The 16,299-nt window shown below is 44.0% G+C and overlaps 1 protein-coding gene across 2 annotated transcripts in view; it reads left to right on the top strand.

Moving 5' to 3' along the window:
* Window positions 1–3,619: 3,619 nt before the first annotated feature.
* LOC111138669 (cyclin dependent kinase like 1) overlaps window positions 3,620–16,299 on the top strand; it is a 53,604-nt gene continuing 40,924 nt past the window's right edge. For both annotated transcript variants that reach the window (XM_022490680.1, XM_022490679.1), the window contains exon 1: window positions 3,620–3,898. In XM_022490680.1, coding sequence (XP_022346388.1) covers window positions 3,728–3,898 — 171 coding nt within the window. In that variant the 5' untranslated portion in view covers window positions 3,620–3,727. The remainder of the gene's footprint in view (window positions 3,899–16,299) is intronic.

Genomic DNA, 16,299 nt, shown 5'->3' with positions numbered 1-16,299 from the left:
AAATTGAAAAACAGAAAAATCAGAAAATCAACTAAACCAAAAGCTGTTTTTTTTTAAAAGATCAATGAAATTGGTAAGACTTAGTCAAACTGATCAAAAAAAAGAGGGGGAAAAATTTACTGATCTCAAGAATGATAAGAGAGAACACCATTATATATCCTATAGATATTAAAAGGATAATAATGTGATAGTATCATATATGAACAACATTAAAAGGATGATGGTGTAATATTATGATATATGAACAACTTTATAGCTGTAAACTCCACTATCTAGACAAAATAGACAAATTCCTTGAAGATACAAGCTACCAAGACTCACTCAAGAAGAAATAGATACGCTGAATAGCCCTATATTTTATTAAAGAAATAGAACTTGTATTTTAAAACATTTCAGTAAGGAAAACTCCATATTCAGATGGCTTTATTGGAAAATTCTAACAAACGTTTAAGGAATGAATAATACCAATTTGATGTTAACTTCTCCGGAAAACAGAAGAGAAGGAAACACTTCCCCACTCATTTTATGAGATCAGTATTATCCTGACACCAAAACTAGACAAAGACATTAAAGAAAACCATAGATCAATATCTCTGAAAAATATTAATGCAAAAATCCTCAATAAAATGTGACTAATTGACTCCAGCAACATATCAAAATGATAGAACACCATCACCAAGTTGGGCTTATCCCAGGAATGCAAGCTCTGTTTAACATTTTTATTTATTTATTTACAAAGATTTTATTTATTTATTTGACACACTCGGAGTGCACACAAGCAGAGGGAGGGACAGGCAGAGGAAGAAGCAGGATCCCCCCTGAGCAGAGAGCCAGACATGGGGAATCCAGGACCTTGGGATCATGACCTGAGCTGAAAGCAGACACTTAAAGGACTGAGCCACCTGCCCCTTTTTTTGTTTTGTTTTTGAGATTTTATTTATTTATTTGACAGAGAGAGAGAGAACATGAGCAGGGAGAGGGCCAGAGGGAGAGAGAGAGAAGCAGATTCCCTGCTCAGCAATGAGACTAACTCAATCTTACAGCCCCCCCGAGATCATGACCTGAGCCGAAATCAGACACTTAACTGACTGAGCCACCCAGGTGCCCCTCAACATTTTTAAATCTATGAATGCAATTCACTATATCAACAGACTAAGTAAGAAAAATCATGCTCAGGTACTTTCCTCCTAACATCAGTCACAGAAATGTCTGCTCTCACCATTCCTGTTTGATGTCACATGGGAGGACCTATCAAGTGCAGGATGGCAAGAAAAAGAAAAGGTATACCAGTTAGGAAGAACTAAACCTATCCATGTTTGCTGGTGACATGACTGCCTACATAGAAAACCCCAAGGAATTTACAAAAAGCTAGAACTTGTGAGAAAACATCCAGAAGGTAAATAAGCATACGAAAAACTGCTCAGCATTAGTTATTAGGAAAATGCAAATTAAAACCACAGGAGACAATTACCTACCTATTAGAATGGCTAAAATCAAAAGACCTGAATAGGAGTGTTGGCAAAGATGCAGAGTAATTGGAACATTGCTGGTAGAGATGTAAAATGGCATAGTCACTTTGGAAAACATTTTGGCAATTACTTACAGTAACATGTACTTATCCTGTGACCCAGCAGTACTCCTCCTAAGTATTATTTTCCCAAGAGAAAGGAAAACATATGTTCACACAAAAGACCATGCATGAATGTTTATAGTGGCTTGATTTATAATCACCAAGACTAGAAACAACTCAAATGTTCTTCAGCTGGAAATAGATAAACAAAGTCTGGTTTATCCATATAATGGAATACCACTCAGCAATAAAAAAGAACGAACTATGGAGATACTCAACTACATGGGTGAATCTCAAATGCATGTTAAGTAAAAGAAGTTTAGTTAGTCTCAAAAGGTTGCATTTATATGACATCTTGGAAAAGGCAAAGCTATTGAGACAGAAAACACATCAGTGGTTGCCATTTGCAAACAATTTCTAGGAGGTTCACAGACCACCTGTAGCTCATCCCTGGACCCCATCTATATGCTACTCCCTGGTCCCGGAAGCCACCCATTCCTCTCTTCCCAGCTCCTTCCTGAAACCTATCCAGATTTACCTTCAGTGGTATGCTGCTTGGTGTGGGATTGGTCCCCGTTTGATAGACGGTCCCCGTTTATAGACGGTATGATATTTTTCTCTCCTCAGGTATCACTTCCAGGGCAAACACCCATCTCAGTGCTGGGCGTATGGAATGTGCTAGATGATGAAGTACTGACTGAGGCAGTCTGCCTAGTAGCAAACTATTTCATTCTTTCCCCAGATCCATGAACTTCCCACCATTGTGCTCAGACTTGAGTAAATAGGAGCCATCTGGGAGAAGGATGGGAATATGGAACCTAAAACAGGGACACCTGGCTGGCTTGGTCGGTAGAGCATAGGACTCTTCACCTTAGGGTCCCGAGTTTGAGTCCCACCTTTGACCTGGGGATTACTTAAAACAAAAATACCTAAACCAAGCTGGGCTCTGTCCATCTGCATCTGCCACATCAGAAAGGCCAGCTGCATAGGAAGTCTATGATGACAGACCCCCAGGCTAATGGAGGGAAGTGCTGACTTTAACCAGTTTCAGTCTTCATACCTCCCACTCCCTCTTTTCCTCTCTCTCTCTGCCTTTCATTCATTCATCACTGGTTGGCGGGATGCTACAGTACTGATCAGGACAGACACAAAAGCTGTCCTCAAGGCGTTTGTAACCCAGCAAAGCGTAAGGGGGAAGTAATCTGTTCTCAGACCGTGCGGGATCGGCCCTGCCCGTGAAGTTCAGACCGCATGGGGGGTGTCGGGAGGGGTGCTCCCGGCGCAGGCGTCTTCCAGCCGACTCCGCTCGAGCTGCGTTTTTTACGACCTGCTGGAGTCCGCAGTCCTGCAAGTCTCTCCCCGGCGGAGAGACGCGCGGGTGCCAGGGACCCAGGGCCGCCCACTAGGGCCCTTCCCCGCCGCCAGGGCGCGGCGGCCCCGCCCAGGCCAGCCCGGGGCGGGGGCCCGTTCCCATAGGGATTGCGGCTGGGGCGGCGGCGGGCACAACCGTGAGAGAGGCGGCGAGGCGGGAGCAGGGCCAGGCCCGGCAGTGGCGGCGCCGTGAGTCCCGGGCGGGGAAGGCGCACGGGCCCGGACGGCGGGCCTGGGCGCCACGTGGTGCGGCTAGAGGCTGCGCAGCACGGGAGGGGTTGGGGGGAGGGCGCGGGGGGCGGCGGGACCGCACATCCCTGCCCCGCGGCGAGGCCCACCCCGGAGGCGCCAGGCTCCCCCACATGGTGTTTCGGCTAGTGCCTCCGTGCCCGAGGGAAATGAGACCCGAAATGAGAACCGGGGAAGCCCTGAGCCGGCTCATGTGTCTTAGATCGGATGAACTAGATCATTAAACAAGATAGATTATCTTACAGCTCGGTTCGTTTTAGGATGACGGGTTGCTTTTTAACTCTCAGGATGTATACCGGGCGCTTAGAATTGGGTTACCGAGGGCAGCGAGCTCTAGGCTGTCATCCCGGATCTCGTTGCCCTTGCGAGCTTTAAGGACATGGGTCGATTCCTAACTGGTTAACAAGTGCCCTTCTGTTCCAGGTGCTTGACAAAGAGCCATCGTTGAGTGGGGCTCTAGTTCAGTCTGTTCGAGCCAGTAGTCTATGTGTGACATTTTCAAACTATGTGAAGATCCGTTTTAAGATTTATTCCTCTATGATGGAGAAGTATGAAAAAATTGGGAAAATTGGCGAAGGATCCTATGGAGTTGTTTTCAAATGCAGAAACAGGGACACGGGTCAGATTGTAGCCATCAAGAGATTTCTGGAATCAGAAGATGACCCTGTCATAAAGAAAATCGCCCTTCGAGAAATCCGCATGCTCAAGGTAAATGGATTCTTTAAAATGAATTTTCAGGGTCTAAAAAATTAAAGCGAGTCGTGTTATGTTTAATAAATGTGTTAAGAGGCGGTAACATCTCCTTCCAAGGACATTTGTCCTCAGTGACACAAGTGGGACGTCTGTGTACAAGTTGCCAATTTCTTGGGGTGGGGGGGGACACCGGTGCAGGGAAAGGGGGAGATTCACTTTTGGAGATGCTGTGGGTGTTTCATTTTTCTTCCTCTCCCCCATGTCCACTCTAGACCTGGTTCTTCAAGAGCCATCAACTTCAGTTTGCTGGCATTCATTAGTGGTAAACTTCCAGGCCATGTTCTGCTGACATTCTCAGCCCATTAAGAGAATTAATCATTCACCTGTTTTCAAACTGCTAGGAAGCTGACAGGTTTTCTTTACACCTCACATGTATCTGCTGCTGAACATCATAATGTCCTTTCTCTAGAAAAAAGATTCTTCTTAAAGAAGTGAAATGATGGGGGCGCCTGGGTGGCTCAATGGGTTAAGCCTCTGCCTTCGGCTCAGGTCATGATCCCAGGGTCCTGGGATCGAGCCCCACATAGGGCTCTCTGCTCGGCGGGGAGCCTGCTTCCTCCTCTCTCCTCTCTCTCTGCCTGCCTCTCTGCCTGCTTGTGATCTCTGTCTGTCAAATAAATAAATAAAATCTTTTTTTTTTTAAAGATTTTATTTATTTATTTGACAGAGATCACAAGCAGGCAGAGAGGCAGTCAGAGAGAAAGAGGAGGATTTTGAAGAATGGGGTGCTCTGTGCTTCAAAATCAGGCTCCTGTACACACAGCCCTTTCCTTCAGGTAGCATCAATATTCGGTTATTTAAGAGAACACATCTGACTTCCTAATTTATTGGCAACAACCACTCCCGATCTATATGAGGTGATGGGACTAGATTATGGATAGAGTCCATTATTCAAAACCCTAACTTTTCAGCATTCTGTGATATCCCCAACACATAACAGGTACTTAAATATTTGCTGAAATGGTGAATTGGAAGTTTCTTGAATGAAGTCACATTTTTTCCATTTAATTATTCAGTAAATATGCGTAGAGCCTCCTTGTGCCTAAAACAATGTTTTTTGTTTTGTTTTTGTTTTTTTTTGTTTATTAGAGAGGAGGATAGAGCACTTGAGCCGGGGTGGGGTGGGTGGGGGGGTAGGGACAGAGGGGGAGAGAGAATCTCAAGCACACTCCCCTGCTGAGTGTGGAGTCTGACCCAGGTCTCAGTGATAGGATGCCAAGGTCAGGACCTGAGCCGAAACCCAGGGTCAGACCCTCAACCAACTGGGCCACCCATAAACAATGTTTATATGAAATGGTACACGTTGTGTTTCTGATGCTTAACCATGGAAGGGAAATAAGATAAATTTCCCCTTGGCTATCAATCCTGATAAACTGGCTTCCTGATGAGCAGGGTCTGTGTCATTTACCTTGTGTCTCCAGGCCTGGCAAGAATCCTCTAAATAACGTATTTAGAGGCATGTTTGAACTAGACTTTGAAGTGTTTAGGGAGGCATGGAATGAGAAGGCATTCAGGACAGAGAGTCTCTCCTAGGAAAAGGTACATACGTGGAAAGCAATATATGGAAGGAACACAGGTTATAACCCTAAAATTTTAGCCAGGATTGCCTGCTGGGTGCTACCAGGCCAGGAAGAGAAGGAAAGGAAAGAACACCAGGGCTCAGTAGAAGGAGGTGGGAGGAATTTCCTGGAGTAGAGGTCTACTTTGCACAAAGCTACACCTTGGTACCAGGTGGCCTTTTGGGTCTGGAGGTTGACTCCAGGGGACATACTATAGTCCCCTAAACAGGAAAAAAACTGGTGACATCTAAGCAAGTGTTTTAGGGCCCCCATCTGAGCTGGAATTCAAGGGAGAGCTCCAGTGGCCTGTGGGAAGAGGAATATTACACTGTGAGCCAAGCACAGCTCTGTGCGCCCAAGGGAAGTTTGCAGCTCAGTGAGTTTGAGTTCCTAATACTTTCCTTGCACACCTCTTGCAGAGCTATGCTTTTAATGACCCCTGCTGAGGTTAGGAACCAGGAACTAGGAGGATTGAAGGTGAAGATTGCCTCAATAACCTTAACCAGAGAGGTGAGGACTGGCAAGGGACATCCCCCTGGCTGCTCCTATTATGATAAGGCAAGCAAGACACATAGATGAAGATCAGGTGTAGAAGGATTTGAATGCCAGGCCAAGGAGTTTGGCTTTCTCCTGAAAAGAAAGAAGCCAGCCAAGGTTTTTTGTTTGTTTGTTTGTTTTTTAAGATTTTATTTGACAGACAGAGATCACAAGTAGGCAGAGAGGCAGGCAGAGAGAGGGAGGAGGAAGCAGGCTCTCCGCTGAGCAGAGAGCCCGATGCGGGGCTCCATCCCAGAACCCTGGCATCATGACCTGATCCGAAGGCAGAGGCTTAAACCACTGCGCCACCCAGGCACCCCACGACTGCCTCTCTGCCTACTTGTGATCTGTCTGTCAAATAAATAAATAAAATCTTAAAAAAAAAATTCCAATCATTTCCTCTGAAGCGGATAAGATCGTGGGAACAAATATTCTAGCAGTCAATTGCATAATTTTCAGGGTAGCATACCTACAATATTTCCCATTCTCAGTGTGGGAGCATACATGAGGCTGTAGCCATCCATTGGTAAGCGCTTTTGAGGATAATAATTATTATCAAAAAACGAATTTTGCTAATAGTTTTAGAAAACATTTTTTTCTGAAAATTTGAAACTTTTCAAATAACATTATTTTGTGCCATTTTGAAAAAAAAAGTGTGGTATTTTTATGAGATAGGTTTAGTGTTTGTACTAATAAACTGCCTTTTTAAAAGATTTATTTATTTATTTTTAAAGAGAGTGGGGGGGGGGCAGGGGGAGAGGGAGAGAATCCCAAGCAAACTCCACACTAAGCATGGAGCCCGGAACTGAGCTTGATCCCAGGACCCTGAGATCGCCACCTGAGCCCAAACCAAAAGTCAGACGCTCAACTGACTGTGCCACCCAGGTTCCCCCTAGTAAACTGCTCTTTAAACTAAATGTAATTCACTGTTCACCAAGAGGTCCTATTGTACTTGCCCTTTTAATGTTTAATTTTGAATCTGATTTTTCCCGGTTACACAGTTAGGCTTTTAAAAATATAAGCATTTGCAATAGGTATCATCAGTCAGCTCATACTCTAAGGACATACTCTAAATTATCGTTTAGCGACAGTAATAAAATTATACTAGAATACTGAGCTCAAAGCAACTGTCCTGTCCTTTCTCAAACTTACTTTCCAATGTGGGAAAACAGAAAGAATTCAGTATTTTCAGTCATCATTTTTGCTGAGACACCTGCGCATCAGTGTGCTGGCATGTGTTCATCTGGGAACTTTTTACAGAACTCCTGTATGTAGCAGGCACTGTTCTGGGCCCCTGCCCTCCATGTAAGGAGAGACTCATAGTAGACAAATAATTTATGTCAAGTGGTGAAATATAAAGCAGGATAAAGGGATAAAGAGTGATGAAGAGGCTTGCTTTCTTCATAGAGCAGGGTCAGGAAAAGCCTTTCTGATGAATGACATTTGAAGAGATACCAGCAGCAAATGGGAAGAGATGAGTGATGCCGGCATTCCAGGCAGAGGGAATAGTGAGTACAAAGGCCACAAGCAAGACTCAGTGATGTTTTCGGGCATGTTCTGGTGTGTTCTAGGAGGAGCAAAGAGATCAGGGCATCTACAGCACAGTAAGCAAGGGCAAGGGTCAGAGGAGATGATGTTAGAGGGGTGAGAGGTCAGACACAAGGGCCTCCGGGCCTCAGCAGGAACCGTGGCTTTTACTGTGAATGAGAGGGGAACCAACAGAAGATTTGGAGCAGAGGGGTGCCTTGGCATGACATACATTCTTAGAAGGATCCCTCCAGCTGTTTGTTACTCCAGCTCCATGGGCAAGAAGATCAGTTAGAAGACGATTGGAATAACCCAGGGATGAGCTGATGGGGTTTGGGTCAGAGTGGTAGTGGTGGAGGTGGTCAGGTACAAGATTTATTCTGAGAGAGTAGTATAGAGGAATCTGATGGTGGGAGGAAGAATCAAGAATGACCCCAGAGGGACGCCTGGGTGGCTCAGTTGGTTAAGCAGCTGCCTTCGGCTCAGGTCATGATCCCAGCGTCCTGGGATCGAGTCCCACATCGGGCTCCTTGCTCGTGGGGAGCCTGCTTCTCCCTCTGCCTCTGCCTGCCATTCTGTCTGCCTGTGCTTGCTCTCTCCCCCTCTCTCTCTCTCTGACAAATAAATAAATAAAATCTTAAAAAAAAAAAAAAAAGAATGACCCCAGAGTTCAGGACTTGAGTAACTACAAGAACAGGGATCAGATCATTCACTGGGATGGGGAGACCTCGGTACCCATTTGGGGGAAAGGAAATCAAGAATTCTGTTTTGATTATGTTAAGTTTGAGAGGCATATCTGAGACCATGATGTGGGCATTTAAGTACACAAATCTGGCATTTGGGAGAAAATCCAGATTGGAGAAATAAAATTGGGAGACATCAGCATAGCAGTGACATTTAAGGCCCCTGAGACTGGCTTGTCCTAGGGAATCCAGCATTTGGATTTGGAGATCAGGAAGGTGAGGAGGAAGCAGGCAAGAAGAAGAAAAAGGGGGTGATTCTGGAGGTAGGAAAATCCCAGGAACAATGTTCTTAAAAGCTTAGAGAAGAAAAGATCTCAAGAACGAGAGAATGGTCAGAATGAGATCTTGCCATTTGCATCAATGTGGATGGAACTAGAAAATATGTTAAGCAAAATCAGCCAGTCCGAGAAAGACAAATACTATATGATTTCACTCATATGTGGAATTTAAGAAACAAAACAAATTATCATGGGGGAGAAAAAGCAGCAAACCAAGAAAGACTTTTCTCATTCTAGAGAACAAACTTGAGTGTTGCTGGAGGAGAGGTGGGTGAAGGCATGGGTGAAATAGGTCATGGGAATTAAGGAGGACACTTGTTGTGATGAGCACTGAATGTTGTATGGAAGTGTAGAATCACTAAATTATATACCTGAGACCATTATTACGCTGTATGTTACCTGGAATTCAAATAAATACTCAAAAAACGAAAAGAATAGAGGATGGTCAGCAGTGTCAAAGGTCATGATTAGTACAGACTTAGAAATAGCCATTGACTTTGAAGATGTGAGGGTCATTTGAGATCTTGACAAGAGCTGTTAGGTGCAGTGGTGGGAATGAAAGCTTCATCAGAGAGGTATTAAGAGAGAGTGAGAAGAGCAGAGAGGAGAGGGGGATACAGGCAACTCTTGAGGATTTTGATTGTAAAAGGAAACAGACATGGAGGATGTGGGATCAAGAGAGAGTTTCTTAGTTGTTTTTAATATGGGAGAAGAAGTAGATTTGTGTGCTAATGGTATCAATCCAGTAGAGAGAAAACTTGATACTTTTGAAGGGAGAGAATTCCTGGAGCCATGACTTTGAGTTACCAACATGGACCATGGCCACAAATAGCTATAATAGTGTAATAAAAGACCAATTCATGGACAGCTAGGAGATAAGGAATTATTTTATTTTACTTGGAATGTTGCTAGGTTCTTCATATACCCTCTCCTTAATCTTTATGTAACAGGACCCACAGTTCTCTCCAAGCTGTGGTGCAGAAGAACTTGTTCCACCTGGGTGTGTGGTATTGCCTGATTTGCATGTGGCCCATGAACCCTAGAGGGAAAATACAACCCCTTTCTATAACTAGGGTTCAAGCATGTACAGGTATTTTGGATGGGAAGTGGGGCAGATGCAACACAAGCTAGATTACACAGAGAGACAAGATCCCTGCAAGAAAATCCCCTTACATCAAGAAGTCTGGCTTGATAGGTCAGAGTCATCACAGGGCCTACAGTGGGACGTGAGTTCTGGCTGCTCATAAAACAGGAGGCTTAACTGAACCCAGCCCAACTCCTGGGGACTATCTGTGTGTCCATCAAGAAAAGGGCCATGTGGTTCAAAACAAATGTGACCCAACCAACCCAGAATCATTGTATACCAAATTTATGGTGCTAATCCCCTCTCTGCTGAGTGAAAATGACAGAACACTTGGAGGAGGAAGCAGAGAATGCCAACAGCCGTGGTAGGAAGAATAGATGCTCCCGGAGGAGTCGAGGTAAAGGACCGATAGCACCACTGTGAGGTGCCTGGGCGGACATTCAGCAGCGTGGCAGGTGATGTGGGGGCCTTAGGAATAGATTAGACCAACATCAGTCAAGGCTGAAAGCAGCAGCTAGGACACTGTCTATGACAACTTGCTTCCAGAAGACAAGAAAATAAGATACAGGCAAGCAGAAGGAATCACGTCTTGCCATTTGGTGACCCGGTAGACTTGGGCAAGGTACCAAGTATCATTATGTAGGGTGCACAAAATATAACAACCTTAGGAAGAGGGTATTGTTATCTCATCTTACATATGGATTCGGATGGTTAATGACCTCTGGTGAATAAACTGGAACGCAGACCCAGTTTTATCTGTCCCCACGTCCTTACATTGCTGCTCCCACATGTAACCACCCAGTTACACCCAACACCACACTCTGAAGTCTCAGTTACCGTCCTCAGGCTTCGCCCTGCCCTCCTTCCACCAGGGCCTTAGCTGTGGGACTCACGGCTTCTGTGGACCCTCAGGGGCCAATTCTTACTGGAATAGCAGTTCCTTCCAGCTCTGGTTCTATAACCCTGTAGATTATTTTATTTTAAGATTTTATTTATTTATTTGACAGATAGAGATCACAAGTAGGCACAGAGGCAGGCTGAGAGAGAGGAGGAAGCAGGCTCCCCGCTGAGCAGAGAGCCCGATGTGGGGCTCGATCCCAGGACCCTGGGAGCAAGACCTGAGCCAAAGGCAGAGGCTTTAACCCACTGAGCCACCCAGGCGCCCCAACCCTGTAGATTATTTTAAATGGTACAAGTGATGGTTTGCCACCAACAAAGATGAGAATAAGCATGGGGAGAATGCCCTGTACAAGTTTACTCTAAATATTACAATGCATGCCCTCTTAAAAAGAATGTTATCGCCCCCAAGAGGATGAAAATTGGTTTTTGAGAATGGGTGCAGGGAGTGTGACTTTGAAGCACAGATTACATACATATATGTTATGTACATACATTTATTTCACTGGGAGGTGATCTGGAAAAAATGTATAAAAGGAATCCTTTGGGGATAAATATGAGGGGTGGGGGGAAGCCCAGGGGTTGGGGGATATGAGAGTATTGAGTATATGCTGTGTGCTTTCATTTGATTTTAATCCATCATGAATACTGATAACCTACAGAATATTCAGAGCATTCCCTTTTTTCCCCCCTATCATCTCCTCACTTTCATTAACCGTCCAGTGAGGCCGTGGGGCTTTGTTACTGCGTGGGGACAGGACCCACAGTTAAGAATTGCGGTTTCTGATCCAGCTCAGAGCTGTTGGATGACCTTGGGCAACTCCAGTGCAGCCTGGAACCTGGCCCACCTCCCTTGATTTATGTCTGTGTTTGGTGTTGCTATACTGACTTTTTGCTGAGGGGAGCAAGAGCTCACAGTGATCAGGCAGCCTTATCGGGTGCAAGGGCAGGAAAGCGAAGGGTCAAAAAAAAAAAAAAAAGTCTAGGAGAGAAAGATGCATGGTGGGAAGACAGAAGGGTGGGATTTAGTACCACAGGGAGGCATTGAGCGTCAAGCACCTCATGCTGTCTGTCCCAAGAGGTTCACTGCTAGAAAATACCAGACCAGAAATACTGCTGGGCAAGTTACCAGCCCAGCGATGATAAGGTGCTGTGGCAGGTACAACTGGCAAGGGTCCCTGTACCCGAAGCCTTTATTAAGTACTTAATTCCATGTGCTGCTGTGCCCAGGGCCACATTCCACTGAATGCTAACAGAGCACCATGTAAATGCTCCCTAGCATTAGACTCCGATTAGAGAGTTCATAATTTTTAAGGGCTTCTGCTCCCCTAATATTAGTTGAAGAAATATTTCCCCAGTATTCATTGAATGATATTTCACAGCTCACTAAAAATCTCACTGGGAAATTCTGTGACGTCTTGTAGAATTTAGTCCTGCTGTTGCTAGTGTAGGTGCCATTTTTAGGTCAAGTCCATTATTTCATTGGCTTGTCCAAATGGATTTGTGACATATTTCTAAAAATTGTGACAGCCATGTCTGGCATGCTCTGTTATGGTTTACGTGAGATCAGAAAGTCAAATGTGTGTGGGGATCACAGTAGAGACCTAAAGGAGGGAAGTGGGCTGAGTGTGAGATTAGATGGGGAGGTGGGCACGGGGCAGGCTGGAAACTCGTAGCTTATCGGATGGGCAGGTGGCCATGGCTCGGCCCACACAATACAAGCCCATGGTGCTAGGTTTTCTGAGTCTTTTTTTAAACAGCCAGAAATCAGAATTTTACGTAAAATCTGGTTTTTTTTCTACCACTCTTTGTTTTGATTAAAAAAAAACACACACACACACAAAAATATACAGATGTGGAAAGAATAATATAATGAATACCTCCGTACCCTTCACTAGATTCATTAACCAGTTGTGAAAATTCTGCTTCATTTCCTTTCCGTGTCTCTGTCTCTGTCTCTCTGTGTCTCACACACACACTCACACCCCATACCTTCTCAGCTGAATCATTTCCTTAAGTATGCATCATGAATCTGCTCGAATTCTTCTATGTAACCACAATATGATTTCCACAGTACGATTTCTCAAGGACTCAATACCGTCATCTAACATACAGGCTGTGCTCAAGTTTCTCATAATGTCCCAGTAACGGTTCTATAACTACAACTACAACTATGGCCATAACCGTAACTACAGCTGTATATCTAAATCCAGGTTCTAACCCTTGACCACACACTGCAATTCATTGTCATGTCTCTTTAGTCTCTTTTAACACTGGCATTTTGAAGCATGCAGGCCAGTTGTTCCTCAGAATGTGCTTCCACATGGACTGTGGTTGTTTCCACTGCAGGCGTGAGGATGTTCTGCCATACTGGTTCTTAGCAGGAAGTACAGGGTGTCAGCATGGCCCCTAGTTGCTGCTCTCAGCTTTGATCTCTTGATCAAGATGGGTCTTCTGGATTTCCCAATTGTAAAGAAACATTTTCCCTTTTATAGTTAGTGTGTGATCTGTGGGGAGATATGCTGAGACGGTGTGACCACCTTGTGTCCCAACAACTTTCACCCAGTGATCTTTGCTTGAATCAATTATAGGAAGAGTTCTTGTAAAATGGTGATTTTCAAAATTCTTTCTACATTCATTGCTTACGGTTTTTCTGTTAGGGGAAAAAACAAAAAAACAAAAACCACTGTCCTTCACATAGTACCTGTCCCCACCTCATACACACACTCTTAAGTATCACAGAGAATTTGTGGATTTTTAAAAAATTCAACTTGTTACAAACCATCGCTGTGATTCTTCTTTTTGATTCTCAAATGGTCACACATTTTATCCTGCTCCTTTGTTCTGACAGACACTACTCTTCCTTGAGTACTTTTTTTTTAACGAATTTATTTATTTATTTGTCAGAGAGAGAAATAGAGAAAGAGCTCAAGCACAGGAAGTGGCAGGCAGAGGGAGAAGCAGGCTCCCTGCTGAGCAGGGAACCCAATACAGAGCTGGATCCCAGGACCCTGGGACTGTGACAGAGACAAAGGCAGAATCTTAACCGACTGATCCTCCCAGGCATCCCACCTTGAGTACTTTCCTATGTGTGACAGCGAAGTCTACCAGGCTCATCCCGCCCCAGCTCTGGAATCAACCATTTTCCCAAGGAGCCTTGGTTCCTTTTAGTGAGAATGAAAGGTGACTTTAAAAATGTTGACAGTGAATTTTTTAAAATGTCGAAGGCCGTTCAGGCCAAACAGAACCCATCTGCAGATGATACTTGGCCCACAGACTCCATTTTGGATCTTTGGATTGTAAAGCTTTCACTATATGCAGATGTTCTCCTTACAGACTGGCAGATCTGGCCCCTTGAGGTTCATTACTAATACATAGATAGATGTTGGGAGTTCATGGGAACTGGCTGTCAATAGTGTGGAAGGCAAAGCAGAGCATTCCCTTGCCCACAGTGATAGAAACCCAACAAATCCCCCTTGTTATCCTCTTTCCTGATTTGTTCAACAGGGACACCTGTTTAATTTTAATTTTACAAGATAACATACTAACTGCAAATAGTAACGGGCTGTTTTTGTTTGTCTATTATAAGAATTTAGGGCTTAGCTCACAACTTGTTTATACAGAAAGATTATATTTCTGCTGTGTAATGAACCCCTAAGTAATAAAACCGCCACACAAATACTTCAGGAGCAAAAGCAGAAATCAACAGGCTGGCAGCTCATTACCTTCGAAGAGACCCTGAGTTTGTAGGGAGATTAAGTACATGCCAGTATGTGTCAGTGTCCTCAGTGCTCCTATCCACCAGCCTGCCTGCACCTTAGACTGTAGAAATAAAACAGCGCAGAGCAGGAGAAAGTAAGTGGTTTTATAGTGCACATTGATAAAAAAATATAATTATGCTATTACTTCTTCAGCCACTTAAATTACTTGTATTTTCAGCAAAGGAAATTTTAAGGGGACAACCTATGTTACAGATAGTCATTATGAAATAATGAAACCTTGCTAGAAGGTAGTACTTTTCATACCAAATGGAAAAAATTTTTAATGCACCAGGCTTGTATTTAATTTCCCTTTCAATTTTTTTACTGTTTTTATTCACCCTTTCATTTGGGAGGACCAATGTTTTAGACACAAATTTGCTTTCATAGGCATATGTTCTTGCTGATTATTAACCTTCTTTATAACTTATTAACTTTAAAAGCACTGTGGTAAAAATACAATTTTATAAACTGGCCTGGTTGAAAACATGGAGCTTAATTCCTCTTTTTGTTAAAATAATGCAAAGTGGGGGTGCCTGGGTGGCTCAGTAGGTTAAAGCCTCTGCCTTGGGCTCAGGTCATGGTCCCAGGGTCCTGGGATCAAGCCCCACATCAGGTTCTCTGCTCAGCAGGGAGCCTGCTTCCTCCTCTTTCTCTCTGCCTGCCTTTCTACCTACTTGTGATCTCTCTCTCTCTCTCTCTCTCTCTCTCTCTCTGTTAAATAAATAAATAAATAAATAAATAAAATCTTTAAAAAAAATGCAAAGTGACTTCTACACCAGTGGAAGCTATCAACTTCTGTATAAACTGAAAAAATAATTTATTTCATAACTGTCAGTATGTTGGTGCATTAACTTTTGGCTCTGCCATTGTTAATTTTCATTTTGACCACAACTTGTACTGTTGCTTCTTTTCTGGAACTTTCCATATACTTTATTAATCAAAAAAACAAATGGAGCATCCACTGTGCACATCCTTAGCCTGTGCTGAGTCTTGAGAGGAACCCAGAAGGGATCTCAGCCTAGGTCAGTGGCCAGAGGACCAGCCTGGTATACTGTTCCATCCATGCTGTCTACAGGAAGCCTACCATAAATAAACTTCAGGCTCCTCTCCACCTCTCCACCCAGGTACACTCCCACTCCATATGTCACACCCTTTCCTTCTCTAGTTGTCCCCAAAACAAAATATTAGCCAGAGTGTCTACAGTGGGATTCTTGGCATTTGGAGGACACACGAGATGAAGACGGCTTTCCTTTATCAAAAGTGCTAAAAAAGGGGGAGACTGGGTGGCTCAGTGGGTTAAGCCTCTGCCTTTGGTTCAGGTCCTGATCCCAGGGTCCTGGGATTGAGCCCCTGCATCGGGCTCTCTGCTCAGCGGGGAGCCTGCTTCCTCCTCTCTCTCTGTCTGCCTCTGTGCCTACTTGTGATCTCTGTCAAATAAATAAATAAAATCTTTTTTTTTTTTTTTTAAAGTGCTAAGGAATGATTCCTTGGCAACACCATGGAGGGTGCAGAATATTTTCCTCTAGGCTGAAGAGGGTGGTAGTAATTCAATAGCTTTTTAAATAATGAAAATATTCCCCCCCAAGGTAATGTATTTTTTTTTTTTAAAGATTTTATTTATTTATTTGAAACAGAGAGAGAGAGATCACAAGTAGGCAGAGAGGCAGGCATAGAGAGAGAGGAGAAAGCAGGCTCCCCGCTGAGCAGAGAGCCCGATGCGGGCCTCGATCCCAGGACCCTGAGATCATGACCTGAGCCGAAGGCAGAGGCTTAACCCACTGAACCACCCAGGCGCCCCCAAGGTAATGTATTAACTATCTCTCTGAAACTAACTTCAAAATATTTATTTTGGTTTTATGATACAGTGAAGACACGTAAATCTTTTTTTTTTTTAAGATTTTATTTATTTATTTGACAGAGAGGTCACAAGTAGGCAGAGAGGCAGGCAGAGAGAGAGAAGGAAGCAGGCT

This window comes from Enhydra lutris, unplaced genomic scaffold (assembly GCF_002288905.1).
Source record: "Enhydra lutris kenyoni isolate GAN:26980312 unplaced genomic scaffold, ASM228890v2 scaffoldscaffold4, whole genome shotgun sequence".
Taxonomy (NCBI): Eukaryota; Metazoa; Chordata; class Mammalia; order Carnivora; family Mustelidae; genus Enhydra; species Enhydra lutris.
Note: the sequence above shows the minus strand (reverse complement) of the source record. Positions and strands in the feature narration are given on the sequence as shown.